At 38.0% G+C, this 18,709-nt stretch overlaps 1 protein-coding gene across 1 annotated transcript in view; it reads right to left on the reverse strand.

Moving 5' to 3' along the window:
* LOC102452890 (sodium channel protein type 5 subunit alpha-like) overlaps positions 1-18,709 on the reverse strand; it is a 341,521-nt gene that overhangs the window by 233,430 nt on the left and 89,382 nt on the right. Inside the window, exons 7-8 of the mRNA XM_089776791.1 lie at positions 14,949-15,040; positions 5,681-5,911 (exon numbers count right to left, since the gene is read on the reverse strand). Coding sequence (XP_089632917.1) covers positions 5,681-5,911; positions 14,949-15,040 — 323 coding nt within the window. The remainder of the gene's footprint in view (positions 1-5,680; positions 5,912-14,948; positions 15,041-18,709) is intronic.

Raw genomic sequence — 18,709 nt, forward strand, 5'->3', positions numbered from 1 at the left:
AACCTACTCAGCTCATAATAGTAAAACAAAGAAAGGAAAAAATGTTCAGACTTTTAAATACAAAAGAAGCAGAGACAGAAGCAAAGAGTATGAATAAATGTCATGGAAGAAAGTTAACAATAAGTTAACCTAAGCCAGGTTGTTTTTAAAACAGGTTGAACCTCTCTAGTCCAGCACCCACGGGACCTGACCTTTGTTAAGCCAGAAGATTTGCCAGACCACAAGAGTCAATATTGTCTAGTAGCATTACCAACATTTTCACTGCTTTCTGGGCTATTAGAAGACATGTAGGGGTAAATTAGAGCTAAATAACAGCACAGAACACTGAGAGTCAGGATTGGTGACTGTAAACAAACTTTATGGGAATATGGAAAACTTGGCCACGCCCATACAAAGCGGGCATCTAGCTAACTAAAATCATGTTGAACCATGGATGTTGGCAGACGAGAGAGTGCCGGACTAGAGAGGTTCAACCTGTATATTTATTAATGATAGCAAAAATGAAGAAAGCAGTGAATAATGTGATTCAATTATTTACATGAAGCAAATCCAGAGAAGGAACATCAGTGGGACCTAAACAAACTAGGCAAATGGGCAACATGGTGAAAGATAAATGGAAAGTAATACACATACACACACACAGTCACTGGAAGTAGTCTTATGCCATATAGCATTTTAAATTAACAAATATCAGCTCAAGAAAGTGAATTGTTCAGAATTGATCACCACTGTGGACAACTCAGTGAAAAATTGATTAAAGTGAAGTTGAAAAAAGTTGCAATCTCTAGTCAGTATCATATAGACTTTTTAAAAAAGTTAACGCTCTTTCAGACATTTGGTACATCTATCGTTTAGTGCTAAAGGAAAATAAAAATACTACCATGCAAAAAGCCTATAATCTAGTCTGGAGAAAAAGGAAGGTCCCTGGAAAATTCTCTCCCGACCCACAAAAAGGGCAGTCAGCTACTGCACAAAACAGAACCAATACACCTTTAATTTATCAAATTTTGTAGAGTTAGCTGGTCAAAAGTGTTTAATGATTTCAAGTATTTCAATATTTGGGTGCCCAACCGAGGACATCTTAAAAGGAGTGTATTCAGCACTTTCTAAAAAGCAGACCCCTTTAAGACTTCTCCAACTGGATACTTAAGAACTGAGATATCCAAAACCAAAAGTCACTTTTAAAACTCTTGGTCTCTAAGACCCAGCTTCTCAACTGTGCATTACCCACAAGTGGGGCCAGATTTTCAAAGAGCACAGCTCTTATCTAAGTAGGTAAATAAAGGCCAGATTTTCAGAAGTGCTCAGTATCCAGCCCCCTTCTGTTACTTATATACATGAATATTGCTTGATGCCCCTTCTTGCACTGGAATCTCATTCCACCGATTTCACCTTATTTCTTTAAAAAAAAAACCAACCATTTTTACATAAAGTGTCTTTAAGCTGAAATCCATGTCTCTTAGTCCTAGTTTGTCCAAGCACATCAAACAAACCAATAAATTTAATTTTATATTAACCCATGCTTCAAATACTTCAAGTCACCTTTCCTTTGTCATTTTGGAGGAATAAACAGTCCCGATTTTTTAATCTCACCTCATATCGAAGAATTTCCAATTTCTTTTATCATCTTGCTTGCCTAGTGCGAACCTCCCTCCAAATGAACTATAAAGGTGACTGAAATTAGACAGAGTTAGCTAACTAGAGCTTTAAAAAGCAACAGCACAGAATCACAGGGGTTACATACTACATTAGCTCGGGACTACCTGTTAGACCAGGGATAGGGAACCTTTTTTGGGTTGGGGGCTGCTGACCCACAGAAAAATCAGTCAGGGGCTGTATACAAGTGAGAAGCAAAAACTGCAACCAAACCCTCAGAGACATGGCCCCCCCAATTGAGAAGCAGAAAGACACTCCCCACATTCCTCTTGTATACTTGTACATTCACTCTTGGGTGAATGCCATCTGGTCCCGGTGACTTGTTACTGTTAAGTTTATCAATTTGTTCTAAAACCTCCTCTAATGACTCCTCAATCTGAGACAGTTCCCCAGATTTCTCACCTAAAAAAACTACTTAGATTTGGGACTCTCCCTAACACCTTCAGCTGTAAAGACCGAAGCAAATAATTCATTTAGTTTTTCTGCAATGACTTTATCATCTTTGAGTGCTCCTTTTGCATCTCAGTCATCCAGGGGCCCTACTGGTTGTTTAGCAGGCTTCCTGATTCTGAAGTACTTAAAAACATTTTGCTATTACTTTTTTGGTGTTTTTGGCTAGCTGCTCTTCAAACTCTTTTTTGACTTTTCTTATTGGATTTTTATACTTAATTTAACAGAGTTTATGCTCCTTTTTTTCCTCACTAGGATTTAGCTTCCACTTTTTAAATGATGCCTTTTTATCTCTCACTGCTTCTTTTAACTTGGTTGTTAAGCCATGGTGGCACTTAACCTGGTTCTCTTAGTGTGTTTTTTAATTTGGGGTACACATTTAAGTTGGGCCTCTATTATGATGTCTTTGAAAAGTTTCCCTGCAGCTTTCAGGGATTTTACTTTTGTCACTGTACATTTTAATTTCTGTTTAACTAACCTCCTCCTGTTTGTGTAGTTCCCCTTTCTGAAAATAAATGCTATACTGTTGGGCTGCTGAAGTGTTTTTCCCACCACAGGGACATTAATTTTTATTACATGATGGTCACTATTTCCAAGCGATCCAGTTATATTTATCTTTTGGACCAGATCCTGCACTCCACTTAGGACTGAATCACGAATTGCATTTCCCCATGTGGGTTCCAGCACCAGCTGCTCCAAGAAGCAGTCATTTAAGGTATCAAGAAATTTTATCTCTGCATCCCATCCTGAGGTGACGTGTACCCAGTCAATATGGGGATAGCTGAAATCCCCAACTATTATTGAGTTTTTTTATTTTTATAGTCTCTCTAATGTTCCTTAGCATTTCCCAGTCACTATCACAATCCTGGTCAGATGGTCGATAATATATCCTTACAGCTATATTCTTATTATTATAGCATGGAATTACTACACATAGAGATTCTATGGAACATTTTGGTTCATTTAAGATTTTTACTTCATTTGATTCTTTATTTTCTTTCATTCTCATTGCTCCCCCAATATCTTTCCAAACTGACTCAACACTTCCTTCCATTTTGTTTAATTAATCCTGTCCACCATTTGTAATTGAACACTGCTACCTCACTCGGTCTTCATTTTCCATCATTATAAAAACATGTTAAAACCTTTAATTAGTATTACTATTATTTACTACGTATACCGCAAGGCCAAACCCTAAGGCAGTCAAAACCATCATCACACTAAGGCTGTTATTCATCTACGAGGTCACATTCCCCTTCCACTCCTCCAGCCAATAAAGGTATTTCCCCATCACATCTACTATATATTTGAGAGTTTATTTATCTGTTTAATCAAGGACAGCTCCTAAATGGCAAGAACGAAGACCACCAAATTCAGTATACCACTTTAAGTTATAATAAGAGGAAGCTAAGGAAGAGTTTGCTTATGCTGGGAAAATGGGATGTGTCTGGAATGGGATTGCTTTACATAAAATCAAACAGAAAAAGAGTCAGAATCACTAAAGCAAGTACAGTCCTCAAAACTGACTTAACTGAGTGACTGTTAAAAGAAACTGAACCATGATGAACCAGAAAAATAGGATGATTTTTCACAATATGATTGCTTTTCAATAAACTGTACAGAAAAGAAGTAGAGACATTTGCACTAGTACTCTTTTTTGGCACAGTCAAATCAATGCTTAAGGTTTGAAAACTGAAAGAAAATGTTATTGGAAACCAAATTGAGTATAGCCCTTTAATGTTAAAACATTTGTGAAACCTTTGTTATCCAGCATTCTGTTAACCAAAAAACTTTGTTTACTGGCATTTCCTCCAGCCACAATACTATTACATCTTCAGGTGCACAGACCTGGCTTGGTTACCTTGATTGGCTTAACAATTTTTTATTTAAGAAGTACTAATCATCTTTAACTCAAAATAGAAATGTGAGACCAACTGCCTCACTCTACAGAACTGCCAATATTAAAAACTTGAATGTTACTATTATTGTCCATTGGTTTTTCCTAGGTTGATGGGACCCTCAGATAACCGGAATTTTTAGATAACCAGAACGCCCTAATCCCCGAGTGTGCCGGATAACACAGGTTTTACTGTAATTGATAAGAGTTTATAGGGATGAAGAAACAAAGTACATTTGATGGAATTCCCAAATTACAGACCTGAGCAACACCTGGTAACTCAGATAATTAATATTTCATATTAGTTATGTTTGTACAGAGACAATTGCTACATAGGCTATTCCTGACTTTTATACACAGTGATCCAGAGCCAAATTCTCTTCCCACTCCATCCTATCTGTTTATCCAAGGGGCAGTACAATCACATCAGAGGAGCTGCTGGCACAGGGCATTGGCTCCTGGGAGCAATGGCCCAACATGATGCTCTTTTTGCTGTTGCGGTTCCTGGCAGAGCCCTGCAGCTTTGTGGATACGGTTTTGCATCCAGGGATACACATTTGAATCTGCACAGGGTTTCAAGACCTAAGACATGGGCATGCTAACAACCATATTTTTAAAAGAATTTTAAGATCCACACCTAGACACTCAATGTCCTTGAAAGTTCTAGCCCTAAGTGAGTTACCCAAGAATTTTGTGGTGGAGCAGAGAATTGAACTCCAATCTGAATTACAGGTTAGTGTCCTAACCACTAGGGTGTCCTTCTTCTCAAAATAACCACCAGGGTGTCCTTTTTCTCAAAATAAAGTAACAAAATCCTCGCCGATTTCACCTTTCATAAATTAACCATGAATCACATCTGTCATGCTGCTATTATTTACTTTTCCTCAGCAGCATCATTAAATTATTTAGGGCCTGAACCAATGCTCATTGAAATCAATGAAAATCTGCTGACTTCCACAGGCTTCGGATCAGACCTTTTATCAACAGTGGAGGCATTCATTCTGACAATGAAATGTATTTACCCAAAAGGTAATTTTGTAAAATTTGTTGTGTGAACATATTTTTACTTGTAATTCAAAGAAAAACAACCTATAGATTGCTTGGAAATGCTTTGATTTAGAAAGCAGAGCTTCTGGTAATGTTATCACAGCACCAGATAATGCACTACTGCCAACTCCACATCGGGAGTCAAGTGTCCAAATCATGAGATTTTTGTCATTAGTAAAAGATTGCATTCATTTTATTTGCCTTTGGTTTTTGGAGTAATTTGGGATCCCATTTTCAAGCTTTTCCAATTAACTATGAGAACTAAAAATAAAAGGGGAAAAAAGAGTGAGAAAGGTCAGATTTTCATATAACCATCTGACTGGGTCTTTAAGAAACATCAAATATCATGGGACTCAAAAAGTCTCAAGAAATGGCAACACCACAGTGATTGTTTCAATTATCACATGAGCCTATGAAGTGCCAACAAGATAGCCCTGCTTCTAACAATGCAGCAAAAACAGGTGCCACATCTGAAGTTTTTCAAATCACTTGGCCATTGTGAAGAATAACTGTTCTGGGGGAGGAGTTTGGTCCATCCATATTTTAAGCAGTTATTGGTTTGTACATAGGTTTGGATTATCATAATGCAGAGACAGATAACTAACTTAAAGGTTAAAGAGAAGGGGTTACCTGAATCATTAAGAAAATCATCCAAGGAGTTCCACTTCTGAACGCCTGAATAAAATGTGCTGTTGGTAGAGTTAAATTCTGTGAAGTTCCTAACACACTTGTGTCTCAAATTGCCCATAAAGAGCTGGAGGCCTACGAGGGCAAAGACACTCAAGCAGAAAACGGTCAGGATCATCACATCAGCAAGTTTCCTAACAGACTGGATAAGTGCACCTACGATGGTCTTCAGTCCTAGGGAGATAAAAGCCAAGAGTTCATAGACTTAAAAATGGGAACAACGGCATTGTTAATTCCATTTGAGAGCTGAAACTCCCAAAGCTATAGTGCCTAACCAAAGGGTCTATATGACATGTTTGCAACCTGATAGCACAAACAAGGCAGAAGTGATTCATGTGAAAATGTAGTTTGGGCCTAATATTTTGGACAAATTTCTTCCTATTTAGGTTTGTTGAAAAAAACATTAAAACCTAATGAAAAAAATATTTGAGCTAAAAGACAAACAGTGAGACACAAAATTGATCATATGTAAAATAAAACTGAATAGACAGTATGCAGTATTTCAATAAATTCCTGGTGCGTATTATCTTTAAACATATTAACAATTTACATAATGGACTTGTCAACACATGCTAAAATTTTCAAAAATACTGAAGTGATTTGGGAGTATAGGTGTCATTGAGTTTTGAAAATTGGATTCTGGAGTCTAAGTCACTAAGATATTTTGAAAATCGTAAAACTTTTAATAACATGAAGAAGCATCTGTTTTCTGCTTTCTGTGTGGACACCTTATGTAATAGGGCTAAATCCTGCTTGACTGACTCATGCAAATAGTCCCACTAACTTCAATTAGTTCGCATAAAATGAGGTCAAGGTGCTACATGAGGTAAACAGCACCAAGGAAGACTCATTCTTTTTTAAAAAGCCTTCTTATTTGTCACATATCTAGCAGGACTTCCAGTGCAATTGCATGCCACTAGCAGCTATGGTTTTTTTAATTAACTTTCATTTTAATGACCATTCCATTACAATAACGAATGCTTTTGGTCCTTAACAACACTAATATGGTACCATTAAAGGGAATTAATTTAAAAGAAAAAATGTAAGAGTAAGCTGGGGAGGTTTTTTATGGGAAATATTCACAATGAGTTGATCTGTCCCCTGAACATTATCATACATATTAGGTCTTGATACTCAAGGAATTCCACCCCATAGCACTAAATATCTATGAACACTGGGTTAGAGCTGGATGGGTTGAAAAAAAATCTAAAAGCTTAAAAAAAACAAAAACAAAAACAAAATGTACACAAGGAGCTGTAAGGAAGCAAACCAATTTTGTTCTCTATTCAAACTTTTAGGGAAAAAAGGGAAATAGATTTTTCTGCAGTAGGTTGAAGTCTCAGCATGGGCCAACGAATCTGCCCATTCATGGATCCACAAACATAAGCAAATTACACTTCTGTGCAGTGTGCAATGGTTATCAGAAGCCATTCAGTATATTAATGACAGTGGAATGGTCATGCAGCCATTACTGAACTAAATTAGGCTGTAGGAAGGTCATGTTTTCTCTCTAACCTCTCTTGGATCTCCTGTGCAAAGCCAGTTTATGCCACGGTGGGACAGAAAGGGCTGTAACATTTGTCCCTCTGTACAGTGGCAAAAAAAGAAAAAAAAGAAAAGAAAAGAAAGATTTGTAGAAACACTATTCCAGAGCTAGTTTTTCAAAAGAATTCAGGGCTAGATTTTCAAGTGTCCAGTAGATTTTCAAGTGCCCAGCACCCACAGTGGGGTCCAGTTTTTATAATAACGGCCATACTGGGTCAGACCAAAGGTCCATCTAGCCCAACATCCTGTCTTTCAACAGTGGCCAATGTCAGATGTGCTAGAGGGAGTGAACAGGTAATAATCACAGGATCCCTCTCGTGTCATCCATGTTCAGCCTCTGACAGAGGCTAAGGACACCTTTCTAGCCATTCTAGCTAATAGCCATTGATGGACCTAACTGCCATGAATTTATCTAGTTCTTTTATGAACCCTGTTAAAGTCCAGATCTTCACAACATCCTCTGTCAAGGGTTCCCCAGTCTGACCACACACTGTGTGAAGAAAAACTTCCTTTTGTTTGTTTTAAACCTGCTATCTATTCATTTCATTTGGTGACCCCCTAGTTCTTGTGTTATGGGAACAAGTAAATAGCTTTTTCTTATTCACTTTCTCCATACGTTTCATGATTTTATAGACCTCTATCATATCCCCCTTAGCCTCCTCTTTTCTAAGATGAAAAGTCCCAGTCTGTTTAATCTCTCTTCATATGAGACCTGTTCCAAATCCCTAATCATTTTGTTGCCCTTTTCTAAACCTTTATCAATGCCAAGTAATATTTTTTGAGATGAGTTCTCCCCTTTTTTGAGGGACCTACACAAGGACCAGAATTTTGAGCGTACTGAGCTCTTCTGGAAACCTGCCCACTTACTTTGGTGCCTGAATGGCAGTGATAATCGGGCCCCAAATTAACATTAACAAATCAAGAAGAAACAGGTGTCCCAATAGGAGACTTTATTCTGCCTTGCTGTGTATCTACAGAAAGTTTGGTTACACCTCAAATTTTCAGGTTTTCTTCAGGCAATACTCCCACACAAGTCAATGGGGGCAGAGTGGGTATTAAGAAAAACAGTATCAGACAGTTAATGGTTTTAAATTGAACAGTAACAAAACAGCCAGTGAGAAAAATCAATTCTAAATGCATTAGAGCAGTTCTTCTAATTGTTTTCTATCTAACTCACTGACATGCTTTGTTGGAGCTTTCATCACTGGCTGCTCTTTACATATATTGTCATTTGTCTTTTTGCAGTTACTCAAATGTGGTATGCATGACTAAGAATTGGGGTTTAGATAGGGGAAAACATCTAACCCACAAATTCTAATCATTTACACTTTTCTCACAATAATCCATGTGAAAGTCCTGCAGGACATGCACTTATATTCATATGAATTCAAGATCAGACTGTCCATCTGTATTCCTTTAGTACTGTGGCCCCATTAGTTAGCTTGCCAGATGTCTTGATAGCATTTGACATATCACAAGATATCTCACACAGCAATTTAATGTGGTGTATGTCCCACACTGTGTGACAATTAAAAATTTGAAACCGCAAACTTTTGTTCACCTGAGAGAGAAGAATTGGGACTCCTTGTATGAGCAAGGAGAATATTAAGATTCAACCCTGAGAATATTTATTTGCATTGGTAAGGTATATGTAACATGAGGAAAGGTTTGCAAGTTCAGGACCCACTGCTGTTTAATATTAAGGTCAATTTCTGAAACTTACTCTAGCAGTTTACTTGCTAGGGTTTTAAATGGACTGATTATCCTCCAGTGTTCATTTTATATGTTTAATCTTTGCAAGGACCAGAGAACTCAATTTTTAGAGGGTTCTCCATTTTATTTATTTATTTAGAACTTGAGCAGTTTAGTGGAAAAGCATTTTAGTAATTCAATTATAATTATTGATTAAAATAAATTATTCTTATTTCACTTTTATTGGTATGTTGTATTTTTATGGGTAAAACCAGAAGGCGATTTGGAATATTTCTTGCAGGATCACTGTATTTTTGTCTCATCCCATAAAATCAATATGCAGAGGTAACTGTCATTCTCTTAGTCACTCAGCTTGTGTATCACTAGCTAATATATTTAAATCATCACTAGACAAAACACTACAATGCTGGTGTTATGAGAGCTAAGTCAACAAGAATTGAGGGCACTCAGAACCTTGCTGCGGGTGCTTTGCTTTTCCCAGATCCTGTCTCCATGTTTTGTAAAGATAATTGCTAGATGTATTCAAATTTAGACCACTATTAAATCTTCTATGGAACTAATCTTCCTTTGAAATAATGCCAATGAGAACACTGCAATACAGTTTAATAGAATGTACTATTTATAGAGCATTAAAAGGCATTTATTTAACTCTTGCAGGTCAAGTACCAAACAGGGCAGCATGCAGCAGAAAGTCTTAAGGCCTGATCCAAAACTCACTGAAGTCACAAATCAATTAACATGAATTGGCTTTGGATCAGGTCCTTACTGATTAATTAATGACATAGTCTTCTGAATGGCTAAATTCTTTCCACACTTTTATGGCCAAATCCTGCTTGCCTTACTCACATGGGTAGAGCCACTAAATTCAGATGCTGTGGTGTACCTAGATAAACAGAGGGAGTAAACAAGTGGGATTTGGCCCAAAACATTACTGTTAATAATAGTAGAGGTTAATGCATTAGGACACCACCAAAGGTTAATCAAATAATAAGTATTCAAAAGCAAATCATAAACCATAAACAATGCAAGCAACATCAAACAGTGAAAACAGTCATCCCCCCAACCATCCATTCTTCCTATAAAATTTAATAGATTATTAGCATTATTGAGTATGCCTTCCATACCAGATGTTGGCAATCACTTACTGCACATCAGACACTTTCCTGCATATTCCCGGAAAAAGAAAAGAAAAACAAAATCAAACCACAGAGTGTGATTTGCGCTATGGTTGCTATCATTTTGTCTATTCTCATCTCCTGAGATATGCATATTTCTCACTAATGTCTCTTGGAGTTACTTGTATGTAGCAAGAAAAGAATACACTTCAGTGAGTGTATTATGTTGTTAGCTACCGTGTATTTTTTGTGGCTGAGAATTTTTTATTATCTTGGAAAATGTATAAGACTGTCAGTGATTCTGCAGATCATCTCTCAGTGAAAAGGATGAGTTTTTCCTAGGCCCATCTTATATAAAGACATTAACATATAACATGTGTTTTCCACCTCCATGTTTGATTGCTGCCCTCTAGACAGCTTCCCACCTGCTGCTTGCTTCCTGAGCGGAGTACATAGATACTGTAAGGATGAAACTGAATCTTATAGGGAGGGACAAAACAAGACCTCCTGTAATACATCTTTAAAGTGGGGCTTAAATCTTATTCTGTATTTTAGAAATGTGTGTCTGTGTGTCCGTCTGTCCAACTCTGAGTCTGTTTGTTTAAGAACTCCTCCTAAACGGCTGAACTCCTCCTCCTCCTAAGAGCTAGGACCACCAAATTTGCTATTAAGCTTCCTCTTATCCTAATGTAAAGCAAGGTTAGGGTTTGGTTGTACCAGGACAATGGGATATGCATGGAATTCAATTGTTTCTCATAAAGTGGAAAGGGAGGAGTCAGGCGGGAGGGCCAGTTATACTGCTGAATGACCACAGGGGCAGCAAGAGGCCAGAGGTGTTGACCTGGACAGCCATAACTCCATATAGTAGGAGGCAGGGGTGGAGAAAGTGATAGCATCAATAACATATTTCAGAGAGCTTTTGGGTGTGTCTGTTTGTCTGTGTGTCAGTTTGTCCCCCAGCCAGGGCACATGTACACCTCCCCTGGCTGTGTCCGCTACAGCTGCAGCAGCCATGGAGAAACACTTCTCACCTGGCCCCCAGCTGCTGCAGTGAGTGAGGGCTGGGGTTGTCCTCTCTCTCCGGGGTGGCCTACAGACCCATGCCACAACAATGATTTAAAAGAAGAAAAATGAAATTTATTAGAGTTAGACCTGGGCAATGCTGGGTAAATCTTCTAGTTGGACATAAGTGGGATTTAAATGGCGCTCAGGGTCCTTTGCTGTCACTCCACACACAGATAAATTTCAACCATAAGGTCTAAAGATTTGCGCTCTGAGCTCTCCCTATAAATTCAGTATGGAATGGGAACCAGCATGTAATTTATAGCCTTTAAGGACCCTATCCAACTCCCAAAGTCAATGACAGACGTGCGCTAATTTCAATGGGAGCTGGACCAGGTCCCCAAGGCCTCCAATCTATTAACCTCTGACACCACCTCTCCCTCACATCCCAACATTGAAGCAGAGATGCTCCCGTTGGCAGAGTTTATACTGCAGTCTCCAGTGTTCATCCTTTGTAGGTGAGGGCTCTTGCTTATGACCCTTGTTCCTGCTAACAATATTCCACAGCCCGAGTTTAGCCTTTTTCAATGAGTACCTGTACTGGGGCTTAATGTGTTTTATTTATTAGTTATCAAGGACTGATGGGATTTCTCTGCACATATTATCTGAAGTCCACTGCAGTCAATGGAAAGATTTCCATAGACTTCCATGATATTTAGATTGCGTACCAAATGGGGCATTGACTGGTGTTATTGAGTTGCCCATGGGCTGGTTCAAGAATGTCATTTTAAAATTAAATGGACAATGTCTAGTTGACATGATTATAAGCAAAGTGCAAAGTTCTAATTAATAGGTAAAATCACCTACAATATGTTTTAAGTTTACATACATGAGGACTTGATTATTCCCAAGTGAAGCAGCTGAAGTGGATGGAGATATATGAAGAAATCAGAGACAAGGCATTTTTTTAAAGCAGCACTTAAATTCCTAACATAGACTGATTGGGTCAGATTCTGAGCCAGTATACATGGAAATGGCATGCTGCTGAAATCTAATGAAAAGGTGTCTATTTAACTCAATGGACACTTTGACTTCAGTGGGTCTACTCCAATTAGGTACACACTTAAGAGTGTGATTTTCAAAAGCACTAAACATTAGTCTGGATTCTCCCACTGAAATCAATGGTAAAACTCCCACTGATTTAGGCTAATGCAGAGTTAAGATAATACTGAATGTTTCTGAAAAATCAGTCAGTGAGCACTTTGCTGGATGGAAGAATTACACTAATTGAGGATCTGGCCCATTATTTCAAGAAAGCAATTTCCCTGAGCTCACAAATGTCAGGTATTTCAAAAAAGAAATTGCCAGATATTGCAAAAGTGTGATTGGATATCACCTCAGATCTTGACAAAAGAAAGTGAATTCCAGCAATAACCCTCTTCAACTAAGAAATAACCAAGGCATTAAAAACACAATGCAGCCTTAGAATACCTTTAAGATATTACTGTTTAGCATTTTTTCATATTTAAATCAACACATGTTGTACTATTTCATCTCAAGGTAACCCAGTATTACTATTAAAGTCTCAAATTGAGCTCCAAAATAGACTTATCTTAATACTTTTTTTAAAGGATAACTCAGCTGAAATTATCAAACAGCACAAGAGGTCTCATGCATCTCTGTTTTACTAGGAATTAAATAGATGCCTAATGATTCATAGCTCTCCATTTGTGTAACTTTGCATGCTCAAAACACAGACATTTTGGATGGTAAAATCCAATGACCAAACTCTCTGCTGGCAGAACTCCCTGGAGTTTTATTAGCAAAATATTCAGCCCCTTGCAACCAGGTATTGAAATAGCGACAAGAAAGTAAGCTGAGTCTACATCTAGAGGGGAAAATAAGAAAACATGTGATATAAGTGTACTGCACTGACAAATTATAGTTGATATCTTCTTTCACCAACAAATGGCTCAAATCAAGTATTTAATACTACAGAAAGGATTGGGTGTATTTTAAATAACAGCCTCTTGTCCTCTCCCTCTTCTCATTACAAAATAGCAACAACTATTTATTGTCTGAAATCAAAACAAGCTTCTGTCCACTTTCTGATTTCTTAACACATCACAGAATCACCACACATAACAGCAAAATTGGTAGGCTATGCTCTGAGGAGGTTCTGGATTGAAGACAAGATGGAAACTGAAAGGCGTTCCCTGGAGACGACTGTCCCTTCAGGTTAATCTTCAAATTACTGGCAAAGGCGAGAGAGATCATTTGTTGTTAGGAGTTTTTATTTGTTTGTTTGTTTGTTTAGTTATTATTATTGCCTTTTGCGATTTGTAAATCACTGAGTTCTGCTTGCAGTTGAGCCAAAGATTTCCCAAGCAAAAACATTTTCACAGTGAACAGCTTAATTGTAAAAATCTTATTTTTTCCTGCTACTTTGGGTTTAACTTTCCATGATGACAAATTAAATAGAAAAAACAGAAACACTACAGGTGTCCAGAAGCTTCAAACCTCTAAAACTACTCATTAAAGGCCAGATTTTGCTACCTTTCCTCACACTGACTATTATCTTACTTTGCAAGAAGTTCCACTGACTTTAATGATACTAATAGTGGAGTCTGGTACTGCTCAGCATGATCAAGGTTTGCAGGATCTGGCTGTAATTGCACAAGGTGTGTTCTTAAAACTTGCACATCCTAATCAGTGAATTTATGCCTAAATTTTAAGCTATGTGTGGCTGTTGGTTATCATAGCTGATAACACACATGCCCATAAAGGCTTATGCTAGGTCATTTGTCTTGATTTTCACGTTATATTCAAGTGTTTTTAGTCTACTGTGTTGAAACATTTCACTACACTTTAATGACCGTGCTTGAGATTTTGTGCCATCTTCTTCATTTTTCAAATATATTTGACATGTAATTGCCAACATCTGTTCAGGATAATCATTGACAGGATCTACCATGCACGGTTTTTGCTATCTTCTCTACCTTGCCATGCAGGTTGTATATTTTAAACACTGAGGCTGAATGAGACCTGTCCATAGATAACACTTGGCAAGAATGTATCTTCAAAGAGCTAGCTCTGAAATGGGCTCATCTCTGAATAAATCACTAATTTGAAACAATTATTAATCACTGTAAGGAACAACAATAAAAGGGATCAAATAGTTTGATTAAAACTATGCTCTGGGAAAAGGGTTAATTCACAAATGGAACCGGGTCAAAACACTGGGATTGTTCCATTAAAAAGGTGAAAAATCAATTGGGAGAGACCTGATCTCCACTGAAGTCAATGCCAAAATTCCCACTGACTTCAACACGACAAGAATTAATGTAAACAAGATAGCGCCAGAAGAATTAAGCTACCTATGTTTTCAGCCTTGAAATGAGTTCAATTTTTAGCACAAACTTTAAGTTGTCAACAGAGGCACTTGCAAGTTCTAATACGTTTTGACATTATCATTTATTCTTTCATTTTTAATATAAAAATCTGAAGATGTTAATGGAATTTCATTGCCATTTTCATATGGTTCATGAATGAGTACTTTATGGATATGATTAATGATACACTGTATAAAAAGCTTATTATACAATAGTACTCGTTTTAGTGAGCTTTGTAATTATGGAAACAATTGTGATTCTTTTTGCCCACAAAGATGAATTGAAAAACATATGAAAAAGTCTTCTATTGACAGGTCACATTCCCTACATTCATCCATTCCCATTCAGTATCTATTGTCGTAAGTCATTTGTATTCACTGTATTTACTACTGGAAATGGCATGTAGGCTTTAACCGCAGCCTGAGTGTTTAACCTGATTTTCACCTGAAATGACTGAGATTGTTTTCAGCGCCCGAAGTACTCTGAACGTTCGTAAGGCTGAGACATTGCCCAGGTCCACAAATTCAGTTATGTATCTGTAACAAGGGAAAGTCACACACAGACAATGACAAAACGCCAGCAAAAAACAACAGTCAAGGGGACAAGGAGAGACAGAGAGAGAATCACTTGTAGCTGAGAGCCAATATGCAAGGATCAGGGCTTCTTACCTGGGATTACTGAAATAGTTTTAAAAGCTCTCAATACCCTGAAAGTCCGAAGAGGTGTAACACTGACTAGTTTCACAAATTCTCCTACATACCTGTAGAATTAAATCACAGTTATTTGGAATTATACGGTAGAGCATGCTATTGGATTGAATGAATGGTGCATTCACACATAAAAATAAATGCACCTGAATGAACAGTACACCCACTTTACAAGGCTGTTCTTAGATGCCATTCTTCCTGAGTATATCATATTGTACAGGATGTTAAATGTTTCTTACATCATAAATCTTATGAATTAGGCATCATGTTCTTTAAAACCATAAGTAGGAGTTGGTTGTAACTGTGCTCAGCTGTGCATATTATACACATTATACCATCTTGTTTCCATTTTAATCCCCGCAAGAATGATTGAAAACTTAAAAAAGAAAAAAACCTGGAAAATAAGTTTTAAAACTACGATAGGAAATTTAAGTATAAAATATTCCCTGAAATAAATCAATCACATATAATACATGAGAAAATATCAACATAAATAATTCCATAGGGTTATTTCTCATATATTGCTTTGGAACATTGTACAACTACTGTGAGCTCCAAGAGATGATGAAAAAATTATTTATCACAGAGTCTTTGCCTGCAGTTGCAGAAGACAGGTTTGAAGCAATCCTGTGGTAACTTTCAATCCTGTGGTAACTATCCAGTGGAACTGGTGTTTCAAGGATGAAGTTCACTGAGTTTTGGACAGATACCTTTGGAGGTGTTACAGAGCAGCCTCTCCACGCCTACTAATATGACCTAGCAATAGCAACACTGGTTCTGTTCTCCAGAGTTTTAGGGGAGAGTTGGTGCACACAGGATTATCTAATCAGTAGCTCCTCCTCTAGTGTACCCTCACTACCTCTCTCTTCGAGTCAAATGAGGGCTAAAGCCCTCTTTGGCAGCTAGAGATGGTATGAAAACTTCTTTCTGCAGCTGTTATTCAATTCCTAATGGCAGAGCCTCCTCCAGACTGGTTTGAATACCATCCTGGCTGTATGCAGCTGAACTCCCAAAATGTCCAGAAATTATAAGTAACCAATGGCACATGGCTATGGTTTTACTCACTGCAGATTTGTAAGAGCATATTAATAATCTGTAGATAAGCATATAATCAAATTATACTGCCTTTTGTACACAGTCTAGCTTTTAAATAATAAAGAGCAATCCCAGTGAGTGTGCAGGGTACTATGTATGTATACTCCCATGCAATATGGAAAACAGATCCTGTGTACAATCTGGAATGCTTACTGATCTATTGTACTACAAGAGGCCTATACAACTGGTCCATTATGGGCTTATGAAGGAAAATAATGGTTATTTCACAGTAATGACCCAATAACTCTAAAAGGAAATATGGGATTTGTACAATAATACTAGCTAACAAAATGACTTTATCTCCTCCTGATAGCTGTTCAGTTAACTCAGATCACCAGTATATGTTCTGGCTGGGCACACCAAAGCTTTACACCCATGAATTTGTTTGGGAGAGAACCTCAGATTTCAGTGCTCTCCATCCCAGTTTGAATCCTTACACACTATTCACTGCTCATGTTTCCAGGCGCATAGGCCGCACTTCCAGTAGTATCAATCGAACTGTAAGCAAACAAGACTATAGAGCTGCCTGAGATTTAGTACACTTCTGGTTTTAATGGTTTGCAAATTGCATTTATGTAAAGTACAAAATGTGTCAGAGTAGAGCCCATTATCCATAGCTTCTAACTGTCTTCTGGTTATATACCTAGGAAACAGGATTCATAACACTCAGATCATTTTGCAATCAATTTTAACTCGCTCACTGCTACTTGAGTGCCTGAAGAACCATTTGCCGTGGTTTGCATCAGTATTCCATTCCATTCCATTCCAGCCCTATCCAATCACTGAACCCCTCAATTCTGTCAAAAACACATTTGATTAAAATATGTTAATACAGAATGGCTTGGAATAGAAACTGACAGGAGTAAAAACTGAATCTGAAGCAGTTGATTATTGACATAATTTTGTTTCATCTGCGGCTTTTTTCCCACTGCAGACCCTCTATTTTAGTGATTTTTAAGTGATTAAAAACATTTTTAAGTGATTAAAAACATTTGGTCAGTAATTTGGCATGCATCCTAGGAACAAAATACTGGGGCCCTATTCTCTAGCCACACCAGTTGGCTTCTCAGTAGACATTCTCGATAACTCTTTAATATTAGCAGCTGCTATATGCAGAAATGAGGTAACAAAACTTTCTACTACTCTGAGTAACTGCAGCCAGAAACTGCCCTGTCCTGGGTTTGCCCCAGCAAGAAAGGTCCCAGGAAACCCCAGGATGGTATGTACAGTGCACAGGAAGTGCAGCATTTCTACACTTGCTAGAGAACTTAATGGAGCCTGCTGTGGAGGTGCTATGAAGCTGCTGGCAGGAGAACTGGACCCCACATAGTTTTTGTACCACTTCAAGAACTAAAACACCCACACATTATCACAAAGAGCAAAAATCCCATAGGCTCTTGGGGGCCAAATGCTGGCTTCTGCACACAGTGGGTGAAAATCATCCTACTGAAGCAGAGCCAGCAAAAGACCTGTGAACTGCCTAAGTCCTAGGTAAGCTAAGTAGATCATAAATTTTGTGATGGTCTTCTCTTTTGTGATGGTCTTCTCAGGAAAGAATGTCCCCTCCAAGTAGTGTGAGGGTAGAATACTACACTGCCCACCCACTCCACTGAGGCGCAACAGCGCAGGAGATACACAGCCATTTTGCAGCCGCAAGGAGAGGTAGGCTTTGCATCATGGCAGGTCCACCACTCTTACTGTTCTTCTTTCCTGGTCCACCCTCAAAGTCCTTTGTTTGCTAGTGTAGAGGAAGCCGATGAATAACACGGCTCCATAATACACCAGAGTGGGAGAGTCCTGCATGAACAGAACTACACAACCATGCTTCTGCTATTTTGGTGCCATTCCATGCCTGTAGGGGGGATGGCAGAACAGTTCCAGTCCCTGGCTGTGCATTGTTTCACTCTACTTTTAAACGCAATGCAAAAGAATCACACACAGCAGTGCAGGAGGAACATATTTCACGTGAACTAATGCAAACAGACAACTACAATAGGGCTGGCCCCCAAAAGGACCTCTTCTTCTTTGTGCTATTTTTAAATGCTTATCATAAGTATGTCCACATGCTGATTTCAGCCAGAGCAATTTAGGATTATAGGATCAGAATCTGGCCATCTTAATACTATGCCCCAGTCAAAGACCACTGAAATCAATGGGACTATATTTATAGAAAATAATGATAATTATTTTATACCTCCAAATTACATTCTTTTCATTAATATTAATGAAAAGTTAGGTCCCAAAATTACCCCCATTAGAATCTTGCAAAGAACTTCAATGCCCTTAGTTGGGCCAGGGATGAATGGGCACGTTTTACCTAATTGGACCCACTGAAATATGATGGGTCAGGCGTTCAGCTCAAATATCAGTGTTATCAGAGTTTGCATTTAAACAAATGAGGAG

Source organism: Pelodiscus sinensis, chromosome 2, assembly GCF_052426305.1.
Source record: "Pelodiscus sinensis isolate ZL-2025 chromosome 2, ASM5242630v1, whole genome shotgun sequence".
Taxonomy (NCBI): Eukaryota; Metazoa; Chordata; order Testudines; family Trionychidae; genus Pelodiscus; species Pelodiscus sinensis.